Consider the following 20,079-nt stretch of genomic DNA (forward strand, 5'->3'; position numbering starts at 1 on the left):
CAAGGTTCAGAGTGTATAATCAACATTCTACATTAGCGAGACTAAACAAATATGGACCCTGAATCTAACTAAAGCTGTCGTCCATGGAAAAGAATGTACGTCCGGGAACCTACGTTCCAGATAAGAAGGGCTTCTACACGTCCCTAAATAATAAACTATCTCAGGTCAGCTTGTGCTCGGTCAGAAACTGTCATCAACAATGCGCCCAAGCTGCCCCTCCTTAAGGGAGATTACAGCAACCCAAAGGCCAAAGAACTATGCCCTGGGAATAGAGACAGAGGAAGGAGAAAATGATGAACTAGGTCAAAGGTTAAACACCTTAGCAAAATATTCCATAACAGGCAGCATTTAATAGCAGATAGTGGTTGCAAGAACAAGCAGTAAAAAAACAGCAGCGTCTTAAATACAAAAAACTGGGGTGAAGGTTGGTGTGTGAGCGACCCACAGGGAATGCATTGCGAACAAAAAAAAAGGAGAAATAAAATGGTGAAAGAGATGATTAGTTGCAGTTTTATTTAAGAAGCTTAAAACAGCTCTGCGGTGGTTGATGTCCAATTAAACCCGGGGCATTCACTGTAGCGAAGCTCTCAGTCGTCTGCTTCTGAAAGACTTTCCGGCTTTCTCTCATTGGAAAGGTCACTCTCTGTGCTACAGGTGTGAGTCACGCAGCATTCATTTACAAATGAAATGTGACATTTGAGCTCTTCAAATGAGTTGGTTTTTGAAAAGGAGCATTCGGCTTTACCAAGGTCCCAGCAGATATCGTATCTATGCCGCCTCATGACAGACAAGAAGAGAGTTCTGAAACAGAGACCTGACCCCTCTCCCACGCAAAGCACATGCCCTGACCCCATCACTCACTCACATACTGTATGCACACAGGGGTGAACAGGTTAGAGCCGCACACACAGCAGAAGAAAGGAGGCCATCTCACCTGTTCGTCCAGTCTGTGAGCCACGACCGTAGCCGCCTCTTCCTGCTCAGCATCGCTCAGGGGTCGGATCCTCAAGGCAACCTTCGGCACACAAAGACAACTCCTTGTATTTAATCAACTCAAAGGTATTCAATTTGTCGAAAATAAAGGTTAGCAATTCAATTAAACTCTGCCTTGAGTAGTAGGAACAACATTGACGGCACACAAGAACTCTGGCTCCTTCAATAAATGAGTTCTTATTTACAAAGGATGAGCGTCTGGAGTCTGTAGTGATTCAGAGCTGTGTCTGAATATGTACAGCTGTTTACAGAGCTTCTGAGACGGGTTCTGGACGGAAGGAACATCGGGTGCAGGAGAAAAATGTTTGTGTATCTGCCAGTTGCAGAACATATGTGTTTCCTATGTTTTCTCAAAGCGGATCTCTGTCTATTTTTAACATTGAGAGTTTACAAGTTGTGAAAAACCTGGTGGATAAAGTCTTTTACGGCCTTGAAGGGCTTTGTCAAGTCTTGGGAAATAACCTTTGAGATGTACAATTTAAAAGATGTAGGGTTAAAGCCAGACAAGGATGCTCTAAAGATAATAAACCACCTTAGGAGAGGTGACTAAAAGTCTAAATATCCTCATCAATTTTTAGCAAATGTTTCTAACAAAACGTGCATGCCTAATCTTTCTGAAATGTCAAGCATACGATGTACAATTTTCTTTCCACTAAACTAGATAACAAAGAACTAGCATATCCTAAACGAAGCTCTGGTGGCTTGTTTTTTTCCTGTGAATTTTACATTTTCACATGTTGTTTTTCTATGGTTTCCAGTCCCACAGGAAAAAAATCCAAGGTGTACCCTGCCTTTAGAGCAGTGCATGCTGAGCTGAGTTATGTGTCACTGTCACCTTCAATGTGATAAATAGCTATAGAAAAACAGTTTGCTGAATGGATCGTCTATCCAATTAAACTTCACATTTAACTTCTAATCCCTTCCCAGCCTGCACAATGTGACTGTGTCCTTCAAAAAATAGGGAACACGTAAGAAAGATGACATTTCCTCACATTTAGAAACACTAAAACAGACACCTGTCATTTCAGAGGGTATTTAAACCTTCAATTATGAACACTGGCAAATACAAAATGACCAATTGTATGGATTAATACACTAATGCCTGGCCCCCCTGGTGTTAACCTTTCTCTCCCTGCATGGTTTCTTTCTATGCAAACACTCAGAGATGAAAGCTTTTAATAGGTGGAAAAAGAAGGAAGATAAACATTGACAATAAAAGTAGGAGTCTCATATATCCAGAGGCTGGCATGAATGTGACTGACGCAAAGGGGTCATAATAAGGCACTGTCTGTCAGCACCCTGTAGACAGTGTATTACATGCTGGACAAGAGAGGCCAGGCAACTGAAACAGCCACTTCAATTATTCAGACATGAGCTGCAGAACACGCTGCAGGTAGTGAACGGCTCGGACATATAAAATATAACACCAACAATGGATGTTTTTGGAGGTATAGAAAGAAACATCTTGCAGCTATTAACACAAAAAACTGAAAAATACACTTTATGAGGCACACCTGTACAATCTAATGCATGCTGTCACGGTCTACATTTATGATGCGTCTTATCTTTAATTGTTCATATCATTTTCATTTGAATAAAGGTTTTGTTACATTGGATGTGTTATGAGGTTGTGTTGGTGTTGACTGCATGATGTTAAGAGGTGTTTTCCCTTATAACAAACACTACCTCTTATGGAAATGTAAGCCTGTACAAAACCACCTTTAACCATGACCTTTATAACAACATTCCATACAATTTCAACATAAAACCTGAACATTATAGGCATCATATAAGTAGAATTTTACACAGAAAAGTTCAATTGCATTGCATTAGTTTCTATAGGAGAATCTGAGTGTTTGCAGCAGATATCTGAGTATAAGATTGTAATGGTTTAAAATGTACGACAACTAACTAATACAGCTTGTTTGAGTAAAGGGAAAACTATTATACAGACTAAATGATAGAAATGTAAAGCTACAACTGGGGGTATTCAAAACCCCTGCCTTTCTAGGAAGTAATATTAAAAGGATATAGTTTAAACTCACCGTGAGTTGGTGGTCCTTAGATTCCCCCGTGTCCTTCATGGTCACTTACGGTCAAAGGGAAAGATAACGAGTCAAAGGGAAAGATAACGAGTCAAAGGGGACGCTGGACCATTTTGCTCACTGCCACTACCTGCTTGTCAACTCCTCTAGAAATAAAACAACACCTGCAGCCCTTCGCGGACACACACACACACTCAACAACTAATGGACTCGGTGTAGCTGCTAATGCTTTCTGACAGCAGCTACTACCGAGCGTAACAAGCTCAGGTCGCGTCGTGTTCACTTTACGACCTCTCGTTTAACTATCAGTCCCAGCTAGTGTCTGTTTTTTCTCTTTCTACATCCTTCAAAGTGCTACGACGCTCCAACAGCTCGTCCTCTGGTGTTTCCACTGGGCTGGTTAGCAACACGAAACACGGGAATAATTTATCTGGCGGCAGTAGAAAAGCTGTGAGGTGGCAGCCCACCTGCTACTCCCTGTCTGTACTCCTCTCTGCCCGCTGCCCTGCTGCTGCTCCTGCAGCGGGTCGCTAAGTGTGTGTGTGTGCACGCGCGCGTGTGCGCTTGCGTGGACCTTGTTGTCCCTGGAGATCCTCGGAGCACGGGTGTTCTATAACAGTGCCACTTCCGATTAGAAAAAAAACAACCTGGATTTTTTAATATTACATTCACTAAACATATAATCCAAATGTAAATTAACTACAAAAAAGTTTTTTTTCTTTTTGAAATTGGAAATATTGCATATACCTTTTTGTATTTGTGATGCTAATACTTGTACTTAAAAGATTTTGAATGCAGGACTTCTTCTAATTTGTCATCTAACTACTTTAAGACATGTAAAATACCCCAACACCAATACAAATGCAAACTGTAGAATACTTTTCTACTGGAGTTAATTCAGCTTTTACTAAGCATCACTTTTTGCAAGACTATGCTGACATCTGCTGGATGAATACAAAAATACATTGCTCTGCTCAGTTTCATTCAGCCACAATACTTTAGGGGGTCTTTTGTTTCGATTAAAGTCTTTCCAGTGGTAAAGTGTACCCAAAGGACATGAACACCCAACGACGAAGTAAAGACACATTAAATTGTACTCAAAACTGATTTATTCAACTCACAGTTAGACCCCATAGTTGTGGGGTCACACACAAAATTAAGCACCATTCTGAGTGCCTGTACAATGTAACATGCTGAAGGAAATGACACTTACTAAAATAATATTACACAAAACTGCATGTATTAAATCCCTACGGAAAATCATGGTTAGCCAAAACAAACATGTAATGTTTGGACGGTTGGAATTAATGAAAATAATTACCTGAATATTCTTATTTATCATGGTTAGAGCAGCACAGCTTCCCAAGTTATGACTACAACTGTATTGTATTAGCTGGATTACATATAGAGAACATCAATTAATGGCCCTTTAGGAAGTACAAAAAATAGTGATCCTATGTGACAATGCCACACAAAGCTAGCAAAAATATATAAAAGTTGGCACGTTGTTTGAACAAAATCATAACAAAACACATCGGAAAAGAGAAAACTGTCTGTTATTGTACAACTATGTACAGAAGCCGTGTTCTAAAGGCAGTCTCGTCTCCAGAAGATATAGAAACATAAAGCTTCATATTGCAGACGTGTCCGTGTGTGAATGTCAATAAATTATATCTCAACATACCTCCTGCTGTGTGCTGCCAGTGCTGGGTTTGTGCTTCACAAATATCAAGCATTATACATAGAAAATAATACATCAGTTGTGATGTTCACATTTTTTCTCTTTGGAGACCTGAATGTAAGTTTTGTTCTGTAAATAGAGTTTTTTTAAATGTCTTTATTGTGAGCAGGTTGCAATGTTTTACTGCAATGAGAAGTTAATCCTCAAAATCGCTTCTATCCCCTCTTTCATCATAGTCATGATTAGTTGTTTTTTTGACTAAAGAACAGGTACATACAGTAAAGACACATCTTCCCTCAACGCTTTACTAATAGATGAGGCAGCATGAATAATATAACATATTAAGAGCAGATTAAGTCCAGCAGCAGGGTCAGAAATATTTAGCAGGTTCCCCAAAATATGCCTTGGGGCAGCAAGTGTGATTAATCATTTATGAGCACAGAGAAGAGTACCGATGGTTGCAATGTCCTGAGACTTCACAGCCTGGAGTCCTTGAACAACGAGATGTTACACACTGTCCCCTGTGATGCTTGAAGGAGCCACACACACGTTCTGTTTGTGGAGCATGTGTGATGCTGTTTCCCTCCTCCGTCAGATAAAGAAGTCTATGCTTGGAAGTCGTTCCCAAAGTGTCTTATCTGTTCCTCGGTCATGGAAAGATAGGTAGCCCGCATACTCGGGGAGTACTGTGGAGGGAAGAGTGAACACATGGAGGATGTTACAAGCTGATTCAGTGAGCTCATGATAGATTTCACACAGGTATGGGCTGAGCTTAATCTCCAGCAAAGACGAAGGGAAATGCCATGGGGGTTTAAAGGAGAAGTCCACAGAAAATCATTATTGATAATCAATTTTTCACCATGTACGATTGAAAGTGGTTTAGATTAAAGCTTAGTAGTTATAGTAATTGTGGATTCAATGAAATTACAATGAACTCCAGCAATGCAGACTAGCTGTGTTGTCATTACACCACTACATCTCAAAAGACACACTGAATATGTAGATTTTAGTAGTGGAAAGTAGTGTGCTAAGTACATAAAGTCATCTTCCACAAAGCCACAAACTTTTTAAGAGCCACCGTCAAGCCTACAAGTACAGGGTATTTAATGCTAAAAATATGGAATTTCTAAGGAGTATTCCTTTAACTCAAACTAACAAAACACACTCTGGGCATAGATCTTCTTCAAATCTATTACTAAAATGATGTACAGTTAGTAAAACATCAATCATTTTGACACTACTACCTTGTGGCAGTAAGCTATAGAAGTGCATGCACAGGGAGGCTAACTGTGAGGAGACCCAGGGACACAACTGCAGTACCACCCTGTGAATGCTGGGGGAAGACAAACCATCACTAATTCAAAGAGAGGTTCTTGAATTAAGACTTTAGTGAAAAAGCCATGCCAAACAGGAAAACTGCACAGGATCCAAACGTGATTTGAGGTGAAGGAGAGGTAAAAGACGGAGATGCAACAAAGGAGAAATGAGGGAGTAAACCCTGAGAGAGTTTAAAAGACTTACATGGTTTCTATACGGCTGAGAGTATACCTCCAAAAGTTGATAAAAAAAAAAGAGGAAATATAGAAATGAAAAGATACAAACAAACAAACATACACATGACAAACGAACAAACAAAAAATATATAAAAGAAGCTGTTAGCCGCAGACTACTACATGATGATGCACATTTGAGGTCATGAGGGAGAATTGAATTATACATTGTTTGCTGGCATTCATTAGGAAAGAAGTCAGAAGGCATCACATTTCTTTTTGGTTAACTCAAGTTGGAACTATAGGCTGAAGGTTAATGAGATTATTACTCCTTTCAGTGGTAGTTTTGGTCAAATTGAGACCTTTATACATGGCAATAAATAACATGCAACTCATTCATATCAAAGCCGTTATTTACTTTGTATTCCCTGACCTGATGATCAAATTATCTCTTTACAGGGGCTCTATTATGGAACATTTTTAGGTAGATTTTTGTATTGTGTGCCTCCACTGTGACATGTTTACATGCTTTAATATTCAAAAGCTCTTTATTTTTCTCATACTGCCTGTGCTGCAGCACATCTTTTCACCCTCTGTCTGAAACCAGCCCAGTGTGTTCTGATTGGTTAGCTGGTCGGCTCTGTTGTGATTGGTTAACCGCAGTGTTACATAGGGATGTCACTATGTCCCATAAGTAAACAAAGGCCCAATCCAGGCGTTTTAGGCAGGGGGGGAGTGTGTGGGAACTTTGGGAATTTTAGCCTTTGCAGACCATTTACATGCACAAAAACCTATATATAACACTAACGGAAAAGGAAAACCAAAAAAGAATAATAGCGCCTGTTAAATTAAACCTTTAAAAAGACGGTCAAATAAATAGTAGTCCAAAGTAGATTAGATACCTGATGAATACATTTACCTGCTGTATTTCTTCACACACTTGTACTATAAGAGGCTGAGCCCAATGAATATTTAATCCAGAATGTTTATATTTTTATCCCTGCGATGTACAGTAACAGGAGACGAGTGGCTCAGCAGGGGGGTGGGGGGCAGATGTATTCACCGAGGAAGAAAATCTTTAGTGTCAACAGAGAGTGGGTTTATGGTTTACGGTCCGGGTCACTCCCTCCGGGGAATTTGGCCTGAGAGAGGCTAAATGATGTTCACTTCATGATTAAATATTAACCACATTACTTCTCCTCGCCTTGCTTTGGTACGGTTATAAAATCGCCTCAGTAACTTACAAAGGGTAGACGAAGGCACAGAGTACAAAACAAAAGAGTATCTGGTTCAACTACTTTAAGAAATCTTAAAAAGTTGATTAAAGTAAAGCAAGGTTATGAGATATGGCTTAACATTTGAGTGAGCCGAGTCACTGAGTGAAAAGATGATTGAAATAATCAGCAGTTACTTAATTAAAACTATTTACTGTGTTTTAAAGGCTAAATATGTTAGCTTAGATGAAAGTGACATCATAGGAAGGACTTGGCCTCTGGGACCCAACGCACCGAGGGGGGGGGGGAGCCTCTTCCTATCAGAGGAACGTTCTCGTACCGCGGATTTCCCCCGAACAGAGCCGTGTGGTTCCTGTTAAAGAATAAAAGAAGTGGCTCAGAGGAGTTAGGGGATATTAAGATATCACATTTTGGTGTTTACATTTTGTCATGCACTCACATGTACTCGGACATGGGTGCGTTGGAGACGGTGGGGGCGGGCGGGTGGATGCTGGTCTGGCTGCCCATGCTGCTGCTGTAGCTGCAGAAGCTGTGCATGTTGGTGAGGTTGGGGTTCTGAGCCACTATCCTCCTGGCCCGCGGGTTGAAGGGATCCTCCTCATCGATGTCGTCATAATCTCGTTCCCTAAAGTAGATGAGGAGAGGTTACATGTTACACCTTGGTCAGGCTACGTAAATACAGCACAGAGACGCTCAGATTACAAAACACTCAGAGGGAGAGTGACTTCATTCTCTGCTTATGCTCCATTTCTCTCCATTGTAATTGAATGTAGTTGTCTTTACACCCAAAAGCAGCTGTGAGTTTATTTGGTATTCTGTTAATGGTGCCAATGTGCCAAAATGTAAAGGATTACAGGCCTGAAGGCAGGTTTCAAGTTGTATTGTGTGTGTGTGTGTGTGTGTGTGTGTGTGTGTGTGTGTGTGTGTGTGTGTGTGTGTGTGTGTGTGTGTGTGTGTGTGTGTGTGTGTGTGTGTGTGTGTGTGTGTGTGTGTGTGTGTGTGTGTGTGCGTGTGTGTGTGTGTGTGTAAAACCTAAAACAAAGCTCCCAAGAAACAGCAATAGGTAACAAAGAATTTCAACTTCATTATAACAGCTTTACAAGACCTTTTCCCAGACTTACATTGGGAATAAGAGATATTTACAAATCAGAGTACAATATTCAAATGATTATAGCCTAAACTTTGTCAAGTTACTTAAAGCTAAATCCAGGTCTGTTCCCTAGCATAACATTTGCTGTTCATGTGAGCTAGCCTTGAACCCCTACAGGCCCCATGGAAGCTGAAGATACATTTTATACCCTGCTTTCAGAGTTTTACTTGAAAGGATTGTATAGGGGCACGCTCACCCATTTCTGACAAATTGGCAGTGCCTTTCTAAACCAAACTATTTCTCCTTTTTAATTTCGATTATCAATTTATAACTTTTAGAACGAACGGGGTCCCAGCTCCAGCACTGTATGCAGTCCTCTTAATAGATCCATGCTTACAACTCACTAAATCCATGGCAATGATATTACTTTGTTTACACTTACCAAAGCATTGTGGAACCTGTAGCTCCATTATTTGAATGTTGCAGAAATATATAGTAATAACAGGAGTGACAAAAAACATTAGTAATATAATTTTGATGTTGGAATATCAATCATTTCTTGACATTATAAAGTTGTCTAGTTGTGCACCACTGTTTATGGATGCGTATTCTGGAGGCCGACACCTTGCTTTCACAGAACTCAGTTTAATAATTGTAAAAATGAAAAAACAATTATATATATACACATATATAACCCCACACAAACACTTATATTCAGGTTGGCTCATAGAGTATGTAAAGAGGCATAAAGATGGCTGCAGGATGAAGAAATGAGGGCACTGAGGCAGAGAAGCAGAGAACGAACTGACCTGCAGGCAATTTGTCTCCATGCCCTGGGAATGGCACACAGCATGACGGTGAAGGCACAGGCTGCCAGGGAGGAGAACAGGCAGAGGTAGAGTACACCCTCCACCCCGTCATAGCACACCCCCACCATTGCATCCAGGTAGTCCTAAAGAGGTCAAACAAATAATAAAACAGACCAAAAAGGTAGAGGCACACGCTTGGAATCTTAAAGTAGACAAAATGGAGACAAGCACTTAGAGCACTGGGAGTGTGTTGTCTCCTCGGTTTTATTTGTGTCATGCAAATTCAGTGGGATGTTAGACATTCTTGTGTAAACCGCACTGCAGTCATGAGCCACACTGTACAAGTTTAACAGTGCAGGAAACTCAGATATTTAAAAAAAGCTATTCTCATTACATTTTGAAATTCTCTCTCTCTCCACATTCGGTTTGATTGTGAAATCCTGCGTGGCCACTTTACTTCACTGTTGACCTAGTTGTGCTGTTGTGTTGCCAATTACGATGCAGTGAACAAACCTTGTTGAGCCCCCTGCAGTCCAACAGGGCGGTCAGCTGGTGCAGACTGGCCTCCGAGGAGTTGAGCACATGCTGAATACCCAGCAGGTCTCTCTGTGGGGAGGTCACACATACTTGTGAAAAAATCTAAAAATAATTTGACTCTGTTGTAATATAGCATATACTGTATGTCATGGCTTGTGTGTAGGATACCTCAGCTGTAGGGAACAGAGGCACAGCAAACTGCAGCAGACCCTGGATCTGGATCTGCATGGTGGTCAGGGACCTCTGGAAGATGGTCAGAGGCTAGACACAAGAGTGAAGAGCATTAGATTCGACTTATTGTCCTCAGGGGGAAATTCATTTTCACATCACTGTTCACGAACACAATATACATACGATGTAAAAACAACAACAGCAATAACACAGACAACAATAGTTAGCGACACACATGGCAGGTTACACTCAGCGAGGCCTTGTTATTCAAAGCAGCAATGGCTGCAGGCACCAAGCGTTTTTCCAAAGCCAGCCCTCCTAAATGGAAATGTAAAGACTCATCTTAATAGACACGCCATAGTGTTTGAGCACAGAATGTAGATAGATAGAATCGGAGGATGAAACCCTCTTTATTTGTCACATACATGCACACAGCAGAGCACACACAGTGAAATTGGTCCTCTGCATTTAACCCATCCTAGTACTAGGAGCAGTGGGCAGCTATTGTGCAGCGCCCGGGGAGCAATGGAGAGGGGGGATTGGAGGTGTCCGGTGCCTTGCTCAAGGGCACCACAGCAGGGCCTAGGAGGTGAACTGGGACCTCTCCAAGTAGCAGTCCACTTTCCATATTTCAAGTCTGTTCAGGGACTTGAACCAGCGACCCTACGATTCCAAGTCCAAGCCCCTACTGACTGAGCCACTGTTGGAATGTGTGCTGGTTTTTGTAAGCTTGGGTTTTTAAAGTACGTGCAAACTCATCTCCCTCAAAGTGATAACATAAGTAGGCCTGCACAAAATTATAAATTGCAATTATTTTTGATTGATTTTTATAAGGTGGGATATATTAGAGGGAATCAGATGAGACCTCTGTGCCACACTACTTCATTGAGAATAGCATTTTCACTTATTTTGGATAGTGCACAAATCCATATTGAGAATTTTATAACATTTCGAGTAATTGTGCAGCCCTAGAGGAAAGCAATTAGCTAAAATAGTGGATTTAATTTTTCTGCAATTTAATATGTTGTTTAATCCAAAAACAACAATGTATACAGTATGGTACATAAGTGAACCCAAAAGGAAACCCTTTCACTTGACTAAATTAACAACAGGATGTATCATCCTCTCTGCAAACTGCCATCCCTCCACGACCTGAAGCCGGCAGGACAGATTGTGGCCGACCCCTCCCACCCTGGACATAAACAGTTTACCCTGCTCCCCTCTGGCAGGAGGCTGTGCTCCATCAGGACCAAAACCTCTCGGCACCTGAACAGTTTCTTACCTTCCGCTACCGGCCTCATCAACAAAGCCCAGGCACTGACCCCCAGCCACATCATAGACTCGATGCATCACATTAATGCACACAATGCAACTGCAACAAAAACATTTCCTCGTCTGTGTTAACCTACTTGGCAATAAACCTGTTTCTGATTATGATTCTGAACTTAAAACATAAGCACAAGAAAAACACACAGACAAAAACATTTGATAAATAGAAGCTTTTTGAGGCTCTGAACTGATACAAAAAGTAGTTTGTTTCTTTAATTATTGTAGATTTAGGTTCCCACCAACAGGGGGCAAAAGAAGCCCCTACATTCACTGCGATGTAGAGTAAGCGGATAGTCACAACCTGCATGAGAGACAGCATCTTTTTTTAAATTAACATTCAAGCGCAGGGCCGGTTCTAGCCCATTGGCTGCCCTAGGCGATATTGAGATTTTGTCACATCTCCAAAGTAAAATGGTATCTTCACAGTCATCCAACCTTAGAAGAGTAGCTTGGGAAGCTTTACTGGCCTGCAGCTCAATGTTAAATTGATACAGGATATGGTCAATTCCCTCAACCATCCATAAATGTAATTGCTTTCCTATGATCTGACATTTCTGCATCTGCACAACTGTCCATTGTGCTCTCTCTTGAGTCTATCTAACCGCCTGATCAGATTCTTTTTTTTTGTAAGCTTGGGTGAGTTTTGTTCCAAATAAAGTACATAGAAAGTGGATGGAGGAGGACAGTAAGGAAAGGAGAGAACTGACGTTGATAGGAATAGAAAAAGAGCTGTGGAAACAAGTTGACTCAGGAGTAATGCTCCAGAGCGAGGGCACGGAGCAGGGCAGAAATAACAGGCACTGCTGCGAGTCAGGCTGAGAAAACAAGAGAGAAAGTTTGTATGTTTCCCATTCACTGTGAAGCCCTGTATCTGGCAGCTCGATAGTGAACTTTGCACCTGTTGGGTATTTGTGTGGCGGAGAAAAACGCGCTGACTTTGTTTACCAGGCGGGTTGACGGTCTGCCCTCCGCTGCTGCTGTGCTCTTGTTTTCCTCGGGGCATGGAGCCAGATAATAAGATTTGAGCTCCGCTGGACCACAGCTTGCAGAATTTGACTTCACCACTAACTGATGTCAGCAGGGAAGCCAGTGATATGACCCACAGTATCTCTTCTGTGTCTGTGAAGAGTCACCGCACTGAACCTCAGAAGAGATCTGGTTGTACCTATAGCTTTTGTTTTTGGGGGCTTTTGGCAAATGTTGGCATGTTGTGGCTTGTTTTCTTTCAGAGAGTAATACAAAAATGATGGTGTGACAGCGTGGAAGATAGGGTTGGATGATTTGCAATTTTCTAACGTTCAGTCAGTACTGTGAGGTGAAGTAAAGGATGTAAATCAGACAGGCAGCGCTAGATAGAGAGGAAGAGTTTGACAAAGATGGAACATGAGAGGAGAAACAAAACCCCATCCATCACTGATTAAGTGAATTACAGGTCACAAGACGAGGTGAACAGTTTCAAAACATCTAGCTTACACAAGACAATAAAGTGTTTAAATGACTGTGTTTTATTATGTAGTCAGGACCTGCTCCCATTTTAAATACAATCATTTAAATCCTATTTTAACAATGGGTTTGTGTAACCTAGACACAGGGCTGCAGCGAGGATTTAGCATATATCTATTAAATAATTTGTTTTACCTGTACATTTATATTCTTAAGGCACATATTATATAATTATGGCAAAGTAAAAGTTTAAAAGACTTTGGGCTGGGTATTGGAAACCAAAGAAATTAGTTTTTATAGTAGTAATATTACTTGGAGTACTGACCAAAATGTAAAGCATCACGTTTGAAATAGTAAAAGATAAACATTAATTTGTCCGTTTATGAAATTTGTGTCACTTGTACGTCTTGATTTGAATCCGGAAATGTTTTTAACATAGTGACTTATTAGGGAAAATATCTATTCAACACTGATCTATTTCCCAGTTTGATTTACTTTGCACAAAAAAGGACGAAAACCAGTGCAGATTTCCCATAGAAGTGTGGTATATAGGCTCAGATACAGATATGAAAAATGTCCTAAAAGAAAACATATTTTATTTGTTGTAAAATACATTTCAGTGTATGTTTGTAATTGTAGAATATAAAAAAATTCCCAGTAAAAAATACCAATGACAACGATATTAGGTGTTTTAAGCTTCAACATGTAGATATGCTATGATCTGTAAGTCATATACAAGCACACAAAAGTCAATGATCAGGAGAGTGCAGCATCCTGTTTCCTACCTGCTGGAAGGGGTTGGAGAGGGTCTGGTTGCAGTAAAGGTAGTAATGAACAATATCTGTGAAAACACATAAACAGGCAAAGGAAGCAGATTAAATGCACATTGAACTGTAATTTCCTACTTCTACTTAAGGGTAATTAGTGTCATGCCCACAGCTTTATGCTCTTATAATTACAACTCCATTTACAGAAAATTATTCATATGATTCACAATGAAACTCACCAGTGCCGATGACTCCCTTCGTCTGGCTCAGGAGGAACTTGTCAGGGGATACGCAGAAATCACTTGTGCCCTGGAATCAAAACAGGAGACGTGTAAGAGCAGAAAACTAATTAAAATGAATGATTTTTAATATAAATTAATAAAGAAACATTCAGGAAGAGAAGGTCAAATACTCTAGGCAACATTAACAATGTATTAACACTTTGACATCAAGCTTTTGAGTCAAACAAGAGATGAAACTGCTCTTATAATACACTTTTACATGTCGAGAAAATAATATTTTTCAGTTCTGCTACAGTATATCAACCCATTTCACTCCACAGCACAGTGGTAACAAGAAACCTGGATTTGACAAATAACAAAACTGAAGGGCAGTGGTCGCCTCCAAACTGCATGTTAAATGTCCCCCGGGCTCAGGTCAAACACACTGCCTGTAGCTTTACTTTCTCTGAGGGGGGGCAGCTAATGAGCCCCGCACACAGATGAGATACAATGAGTGTAGACCAAGCTGGTTTGTTAAGACACAAGGGAGATGAAGGAGCTCTGCAATTCAGGAGTAAATTAGTTAGAATTCCTGAAGGGAAAGCAGTGATTCTCTGAGAATGCAGAGTTCCGACTTCCTGCTGTCTGTAATTAAGAGTTCTGCAGAGGGGTGCATTCATTATGCATTCATTTACTGTGTACTAAAGAACTGAACTGCAGCCCACACACACACACACACACACACACACACACACACACACACACACACACACACACACACACACACACACACACACACACACACACACACACACACACACACACACACACACACACACACACACACACACACACACACACACACACACACACACACACACACACACACACAATTTGAAGATTCCCATGTCGACACACACAATAGGAGTCAGTTAAGGACATAAGCAGCGCAACCAACGATTATTTTCATTTTCTATTATTCTGCTGATTGTTTTCTACACTAATCTAGTTCAAAGTTGTTACTTACTCATGTCTTCTTTTGTCAGTAAGTAAAAAAAACACAAAGATATTCACGTGATATTAAACAGAGAAAATACAGAATCCTCCTGTTTGATAGGCTGAAAACACGTCTGACATATTTTGTTTAAAACATTACACAATCGCTAACCAAAGTAGCAGTTGATAATTTTTCATCCATCCACTTTTGAAGCTCTTTCCAACATGCATATCTGAACAGGAATAGTTGCATCACCAAAAGATGCTCAGGAAGACATACGCACAGTGTGAACACTAATAGGCCACACTGGCATGCTGGGTTGCTCCCAATGTGGAGGGTGCCTGACATCATTAGAGCAACAAAACTAGTTCTGATTTTAAGTGGGGCACAGCAGACTGGCAGCTGTAGTAAGTACATTTTTAAAAGTTAAAACCTGGGTAAGGAGGATGATCTTCACACATTGTTTGGATGGCAATGGTATGTTTAAGCAGGTTTTAATGCTTTTAAGGTGTCCACTGTTGCTTGCATGCTCCTGACAAGTTCAGGGCAAAACCATTAAAGCCAGTTCAAGTGGAGAGTGAGGCGCATGTGTGCACGTCATTTATTTTATTCCGCAGTAGACTGATGACCTGTCCAGGGTTTGCTATAGACTGCAGCCACCAAAACTCCCACAGATGAATGATTGGTGTCAACAGTTGGAGTTAAACCAGGAAATGCAGTAAAATAAAAGCAAAATCTTCCAAGGCTGTATTAGTCCAATTATTCCGGTGGCAAAAAATTCACTGCAATTTCAGAATATTTGAACATCTATAAAGCAAACAATCATAGGTTCCAGCTTCTCCAATGTAAACATTTGCTGCATATATCGATTTTTATGGAAGATCTACGGTTTTCGACTTCTATTCGGACAAAATAAGCTCTTATGAAAGCATCACCTTGGCATTCTTCCAATATTTCATACACAACATGATGAATCGAGTGACAGCCCTACAGAGTGTCATATACTGTATATATGACTAGAGTCATTCTTATTCAGAGCAATGCAGTCCGTGAGTCACAGAGCAGTAAAAACACATACACACACAAATAGAAGATAGATAGATAGAATCGGAGGATGAAACCCTCTTTATTAGTCACATACATGCACACAGCAGAGCACACACATTGAAATTGGTCCTCTGCATTTAACCCATCCTAGTACTAGGAGCAGTGGGCAGCTATCGTGCAGCGCCCGGGGAGCAATGGGGAGGGGGATTGGAGGTGTCCAGTGCCTTGCTCAAGGGCACCACAGCAGGGCCCAGGAGGTGAACTGACACAAACACAGTGTCTGTATAACCTTCGTTAAGCCTGGTTACTCACACTGCATTTACAGGCATGTACCACTCACATTAACACCCAATTAAGAAGACAAACAATGCAAACACAGTTGAGACAAAAGCATGATGTCTGAAAAATGAAGGAGCATCTGCTGACTGTTGATGTAATTGCTTTGTTCACAGCTGTTTGTATCCCTGCCTCACCAATTATGAAGCCCTTTTAACCTCCATGTTTGCTCTCAGGCAGAGAACAGTGGACCCATTGGCAGTTAACCATACAGTGCAGTTGAGGTCAGCAGTAGTCAAACACCACGAAACAGACAGCTTACACAACAGGCCACGATAAATGGCAGGGTTTTGTTTTGATTTCTGTCAGTTATCAAGTGGCTACAATACAACAAGCACTGATGGACATTTCCAAAGATTTTCAAACGAACCCCTTATCATTTTTTTGTCAAGCTGTTACAAAATTCACAAACACTTGGGTCTGGAAAAGGTGGCTGCAGATATTCATGGTCATTTGAGGATTTCCTACAGGCAACAATGCCTACTTGTTAACAAACAGTTTGAAAAATAAAAAAACGGATTACCATGACATGTATGTGATGCTTTCTTGCTCCTTTAAAGGGCCACAAAGCCCAAACACTCTACTTTTCAGCTAGGTAATGGCTGGATTTCCATTACATTTGCTCCCCAGAGAAGGAACCCCTTTTGATTTTGATGCAGCATATTCAACATTACATTTTTGCGGGGTTTGGGACGGTAACTGTCGTTTTTCTAGCTTTGATATCACCAGGGTTTCAACCGTCTACCATGCAAATGTAGACCACCGATAGTGTAGACTTGTAAAGGAGACATTAACATTGCTAGATGAAAGAGAAGGATGAAACCAGAGAATAGTTACTCCATAGAACGCATATGATCTGCTCACACCTCCTGCTGCTTTCTACTCCATGCTCATTATCTCCAACTTAAATGATCTCTTGTTAACAATCCTCCACCGCCTCGAGTCAAAACACAACACCCACAAAAAAACTGAGAAAAATAGCACATAGGCCTGAGGCAGGTGAGTCGAACTCCAGTGCACATGAATCTGATACTCTTTCAAATGCATCTCTCCATTTTCGCATAACCATCTTATCCGTAACCCTCTCACTTAAACAACTGTGCGTTTTTTTGAGAGCCATAAAAGAGAAAAACAGTGAAATTATTCACCTAATCAGCATGATTAAAAGCAGCAATAGGATTTGTGTTGTCATAATCTTAGACTCAGGTGAATCAGGTTTGTATTATAACGCTGACAAGGTTTGAGTTTGCGATTTTATTCTTTTCGTTGGTCTATTTTCAGCAGTGAGCCGTTTGACAGCAGAGCTCAAAAGCGTATGAGGGGACAGAAAGACAAACCAAGATCAGAAGAATTTTGAGATTGGGCAGTAAGAAAGCACTAATACCTTTTTATGATGACACATATTTTTCTGAGAAAGCTAAAAAGATGGAAGGATCCTTGATTAGCAGCTGTTGAGCTCAAATATGCATTATTTTGGATGAAAAGGTTAGATGCAAATGCAACACAGTGCACAATTTGTAAGCATTTTGGGAAATAAGTACACATATGTCACTGAGACTATGGGTGGAAACATTTTGCTGGGATGTGCTCTCATTGTTGAGAATTGTTTTATCATCATATTTTTAATGACACACTGCAGATATTTAAAACGCATCCATACTCATGCAGGTATATGAACATGTGCAGCATCATCTCTCTTCCCTTACCCCTTACACATTGAAAGACATTTGTTAAGTGCAGTGTGCGTTAAAGCAATTCATCACCACTGCCAGGCAGGACAAGAATTAATTGCAGACCAGTTTACACTATTTTATATTGGGTAAGCAAGTCAGTCGGGTGAGAAAGCTAAGCAGCGTGAAGCAGCTCACCACAGCAGTCGCCAGGTCAGCTCCCAGAGAGGTCCAGCTCAGGACCAGCGTCAGCACTCCAAACACCATCATCCTGCAGGGACACAAAGCAACAAAAAGGTCACAGTGCAGCTCAGAACATATTACTGAATCACATGCAGAAGACTTAGCAACAAGGAAATGATGGCTCGGTAAAGCTCGCTATTTGTCTATGTGAAGTATTGTACGATTGAAACACAATGAGGAATGATCAACACTACTTGTCCCACTTTGATCTGAGATTGTTCCTATTTTTTTTTTTATTGATTACAGGATGACCACCCTTTCTTTCTAAAACTGCATCATTAGAAAACAGGGAGTGTACCAAGGGTTTGTCATTTAAACCTGCAATATTATTTTTGGCCACCTGTTTTTGTTGGCACCGCACCAACAATTTGTAAACAAAATAATGACATATGACGACCTTGTAAGTTTGTATGCTAAACTTGTTAGCAGAAAAAATGCCTATCCACAGCCAAACACAGCATTAGCATTGATTTGCATTTTTTTTTGTGCCCACTAGGACAATTTGAGCTACTTTTTTAAACAAAAAAATGTTTGCTTTTAAATTGACTGCACTATGTTGACCTGAAAGGTAATAGTTGGGTATTTAGAGAAGAGTTGAGTATTTATTTTACCCTAGAAGCTGATGAGAACCAAAACAGTACATTACAAGCCAGGAAAAAAACTAAAAAAGCAAGAAGCTATAAAGCTCCATTAAGCTGAGAAAATGAAGAATTGATTGAAAATTCTTTATGGGTTTGTCACCACAAGCGACTCCTATCATCCTATTCATATTTTCATAAAACATGAAAAGAAATAACATGATGTAATATGTGCGACAACATCTATAATAAATACAGATGGACAAACTCAAAACTAAAGCAAGAAAGTGAAAATATCACTATCAGCGTCCTACAGCGGGAGTACAGTGACGCAGATGGAGCAGTTACTGTTATTGAAAGGAAACAGCGTGAGCCCTTAGGGGCAGGAGTGGTGAGCTCATTGTCCTGTCATCAACAGAAGAAGTCAGAGGTCATGTTTTTATTCTGTGGGGGTTGATTCTGTAGCCTGAAAATCGTTTCGCATAAATGAGGCTTTATGTACCGAGGAACGTGCATACCCGCTCTGCTGGCCCACATTAGATTACGGCACCACCTGGGTGGGTGACTGTTGCCTGTATCAATGAGGACATTAACATGTGGTTTTATTTTACAGTGGGCTCCCTCCCTGATGATCTTATACTATCAGAAAATGACATAAAAGGACATGGATTGGGGGGTTTAGGGTGATAATCTCCACATGCAGGGGGGCATTGATGGGTCTGTCAGTGTGTGTACAGCAGAAGATCAATAGCCATTAAAAGATGAACAGTTGCCCTATCATAGATCAGCTAATTGGTTGAAATAATCTCTAGGAAATCCAATAAACTCCTCCTGATTTCAACACTGTGGCACTTTCCAGATACTCCCTTTACAGCATGTCACCTGCTATTACATAAACTTGGTGTGCATGTCTAGGGCCTGTTATTTTTTTTACACTCACCCTGGAGAATCGAATTCCCAATGTGCTGAGAAGATACTAAACTCCAATCATTGACACTTACAAGCCACAACTTGTGTACTTATTCTTTATTCTTTATTACATTTCTTCACTTTCCCTCCACCCTGTCTCCCCTATCTTTCTCTGCCTTCTGCTGCTCTGTTTATCAGTTTTCACTCTAGTCTGTCAACCTCCTCTCTGACATACGGAGCCTGCTGTGCCCTGACACTTAGCAAGGAAATAGAAGGGAATGAGAGCAAAGCGTCCCAACTTGATTTAAAATCAGGAAGCAGAACAGATGCAAAGGTTGCTCAACTGTCTTACTGGTTGAGTGTTTTTTACCACACTAATGTCTGTATTGATCTACATATAGTTACATAGAAAGTATATTGTTGAGTTCCTCGAAAATGTTTCTGTACCTAATTTTTTACTGAATGTGTCTACTAGCTTTTTGTGTTCA

At 40.6% G+C, this 20,079-nt stretch overlaps 2 protein-coding genes across 4 annotated transcripts in view; both read right to left on the minus strand.

Moving 5' to 3' along the window:
• The window catches only part of kif19 (kinesin family member 19), a 34,710-nt gene extending 31,593 nt beyond the window's left edge, over positions 1 to 3,117 (minus strand). Inside the window, exons 1-2 of the mRNA XM_063893486.1 lie at positions 3,039 to 3,117; positions 935 to 1,015 (exon numbers count right to left, since the gene is read on the minus strand). Of these exons, the coding sequence (XP_063749556.1) occupies positions 935 to 1,015; positions 3,039 to 3,077 (120 nt within the window). The 5' untranslated portion in view covers positions 3,078 to 3,117. The remainder of the gene's footprint in view (positions 1 to 934; positions 1,016 to 3,038) is intronic.
• Positions 3,118 to 4,129: 1,012 nt separating this feature from the next.
• The window catches only part of ttyh2 (tweety family member 2), a 51,100-nt gene continuing 35,150 nt past the window's right edge, over positions 4,130 to 20,079 (minus strand). Inside the window, exons 6-15 of one of the 3 annotated variants that reach the window (XM_063894131.1) lie at positions 18,060 to 18,132; positions 13,830 to 13,899; positions 13,609 to 13,664; positions 10,049 to 10,141; positions 9,857 to 9,949; positions 9,344 to 9,486; positions 7,884 to 8,069; positions 7,718 to 7,796; positions 6,241 to 6,267; positions 4,130 to 5,405 (exon numbers count right to left, since the gene is read on the minus strand). In XM_063894131.1, coding sequence (XP_063750201.1) covers positions 5,325 to 5,405; positions 6,241 to 6,267; positions 7,718 to 7,796; positions 7,884 to 8,069; positions 9,344 to 9,486; positions 9,857 to 9,949; positions 10,049 to 10,141; positions 13,609 to 13,664; positions 13,830 to 13,899; positions 18,060 to 18,132 — 901 coding nt within the window. In that variant the 3' untranslated portion in view covers positions 4,130 to 5,324. Of the gene's footprint in view, positions 6,268 to 7,717; positions 7,797 to 7,883; positions 8,070 to 9,343; positions 9,487 to 9,856; positions 9,950 to 10,048; positions 10,142 to 13,608; positions 13,665 to 13,829; positions 13,900 to 18,059; positions 18,133 to 20,079 lie in introns of all 3 variants that reach the window. The other 2 variants (XM_063894132.1, XM_063894130.1) reach the window with 2 other exon arrangements.

Source organism: Eleginops maclovinus, chromosome 10 (genome assembly GCF_036324505.1).
Source record: "Eleginops maclovinus isolate JMC-PN-2008 ecotype Puerto Natales chromosome 10, JC_Emac_rtc_rv5, whole genome shotgun sequence".
Classification (NCBI taxonomy): domain Eukaryota; kingdom Metazoa; phylum Chordata; class Actinopteri; order Perciformes; family Eleginopidae; genus Eleginops; species Eleginops maclovinus.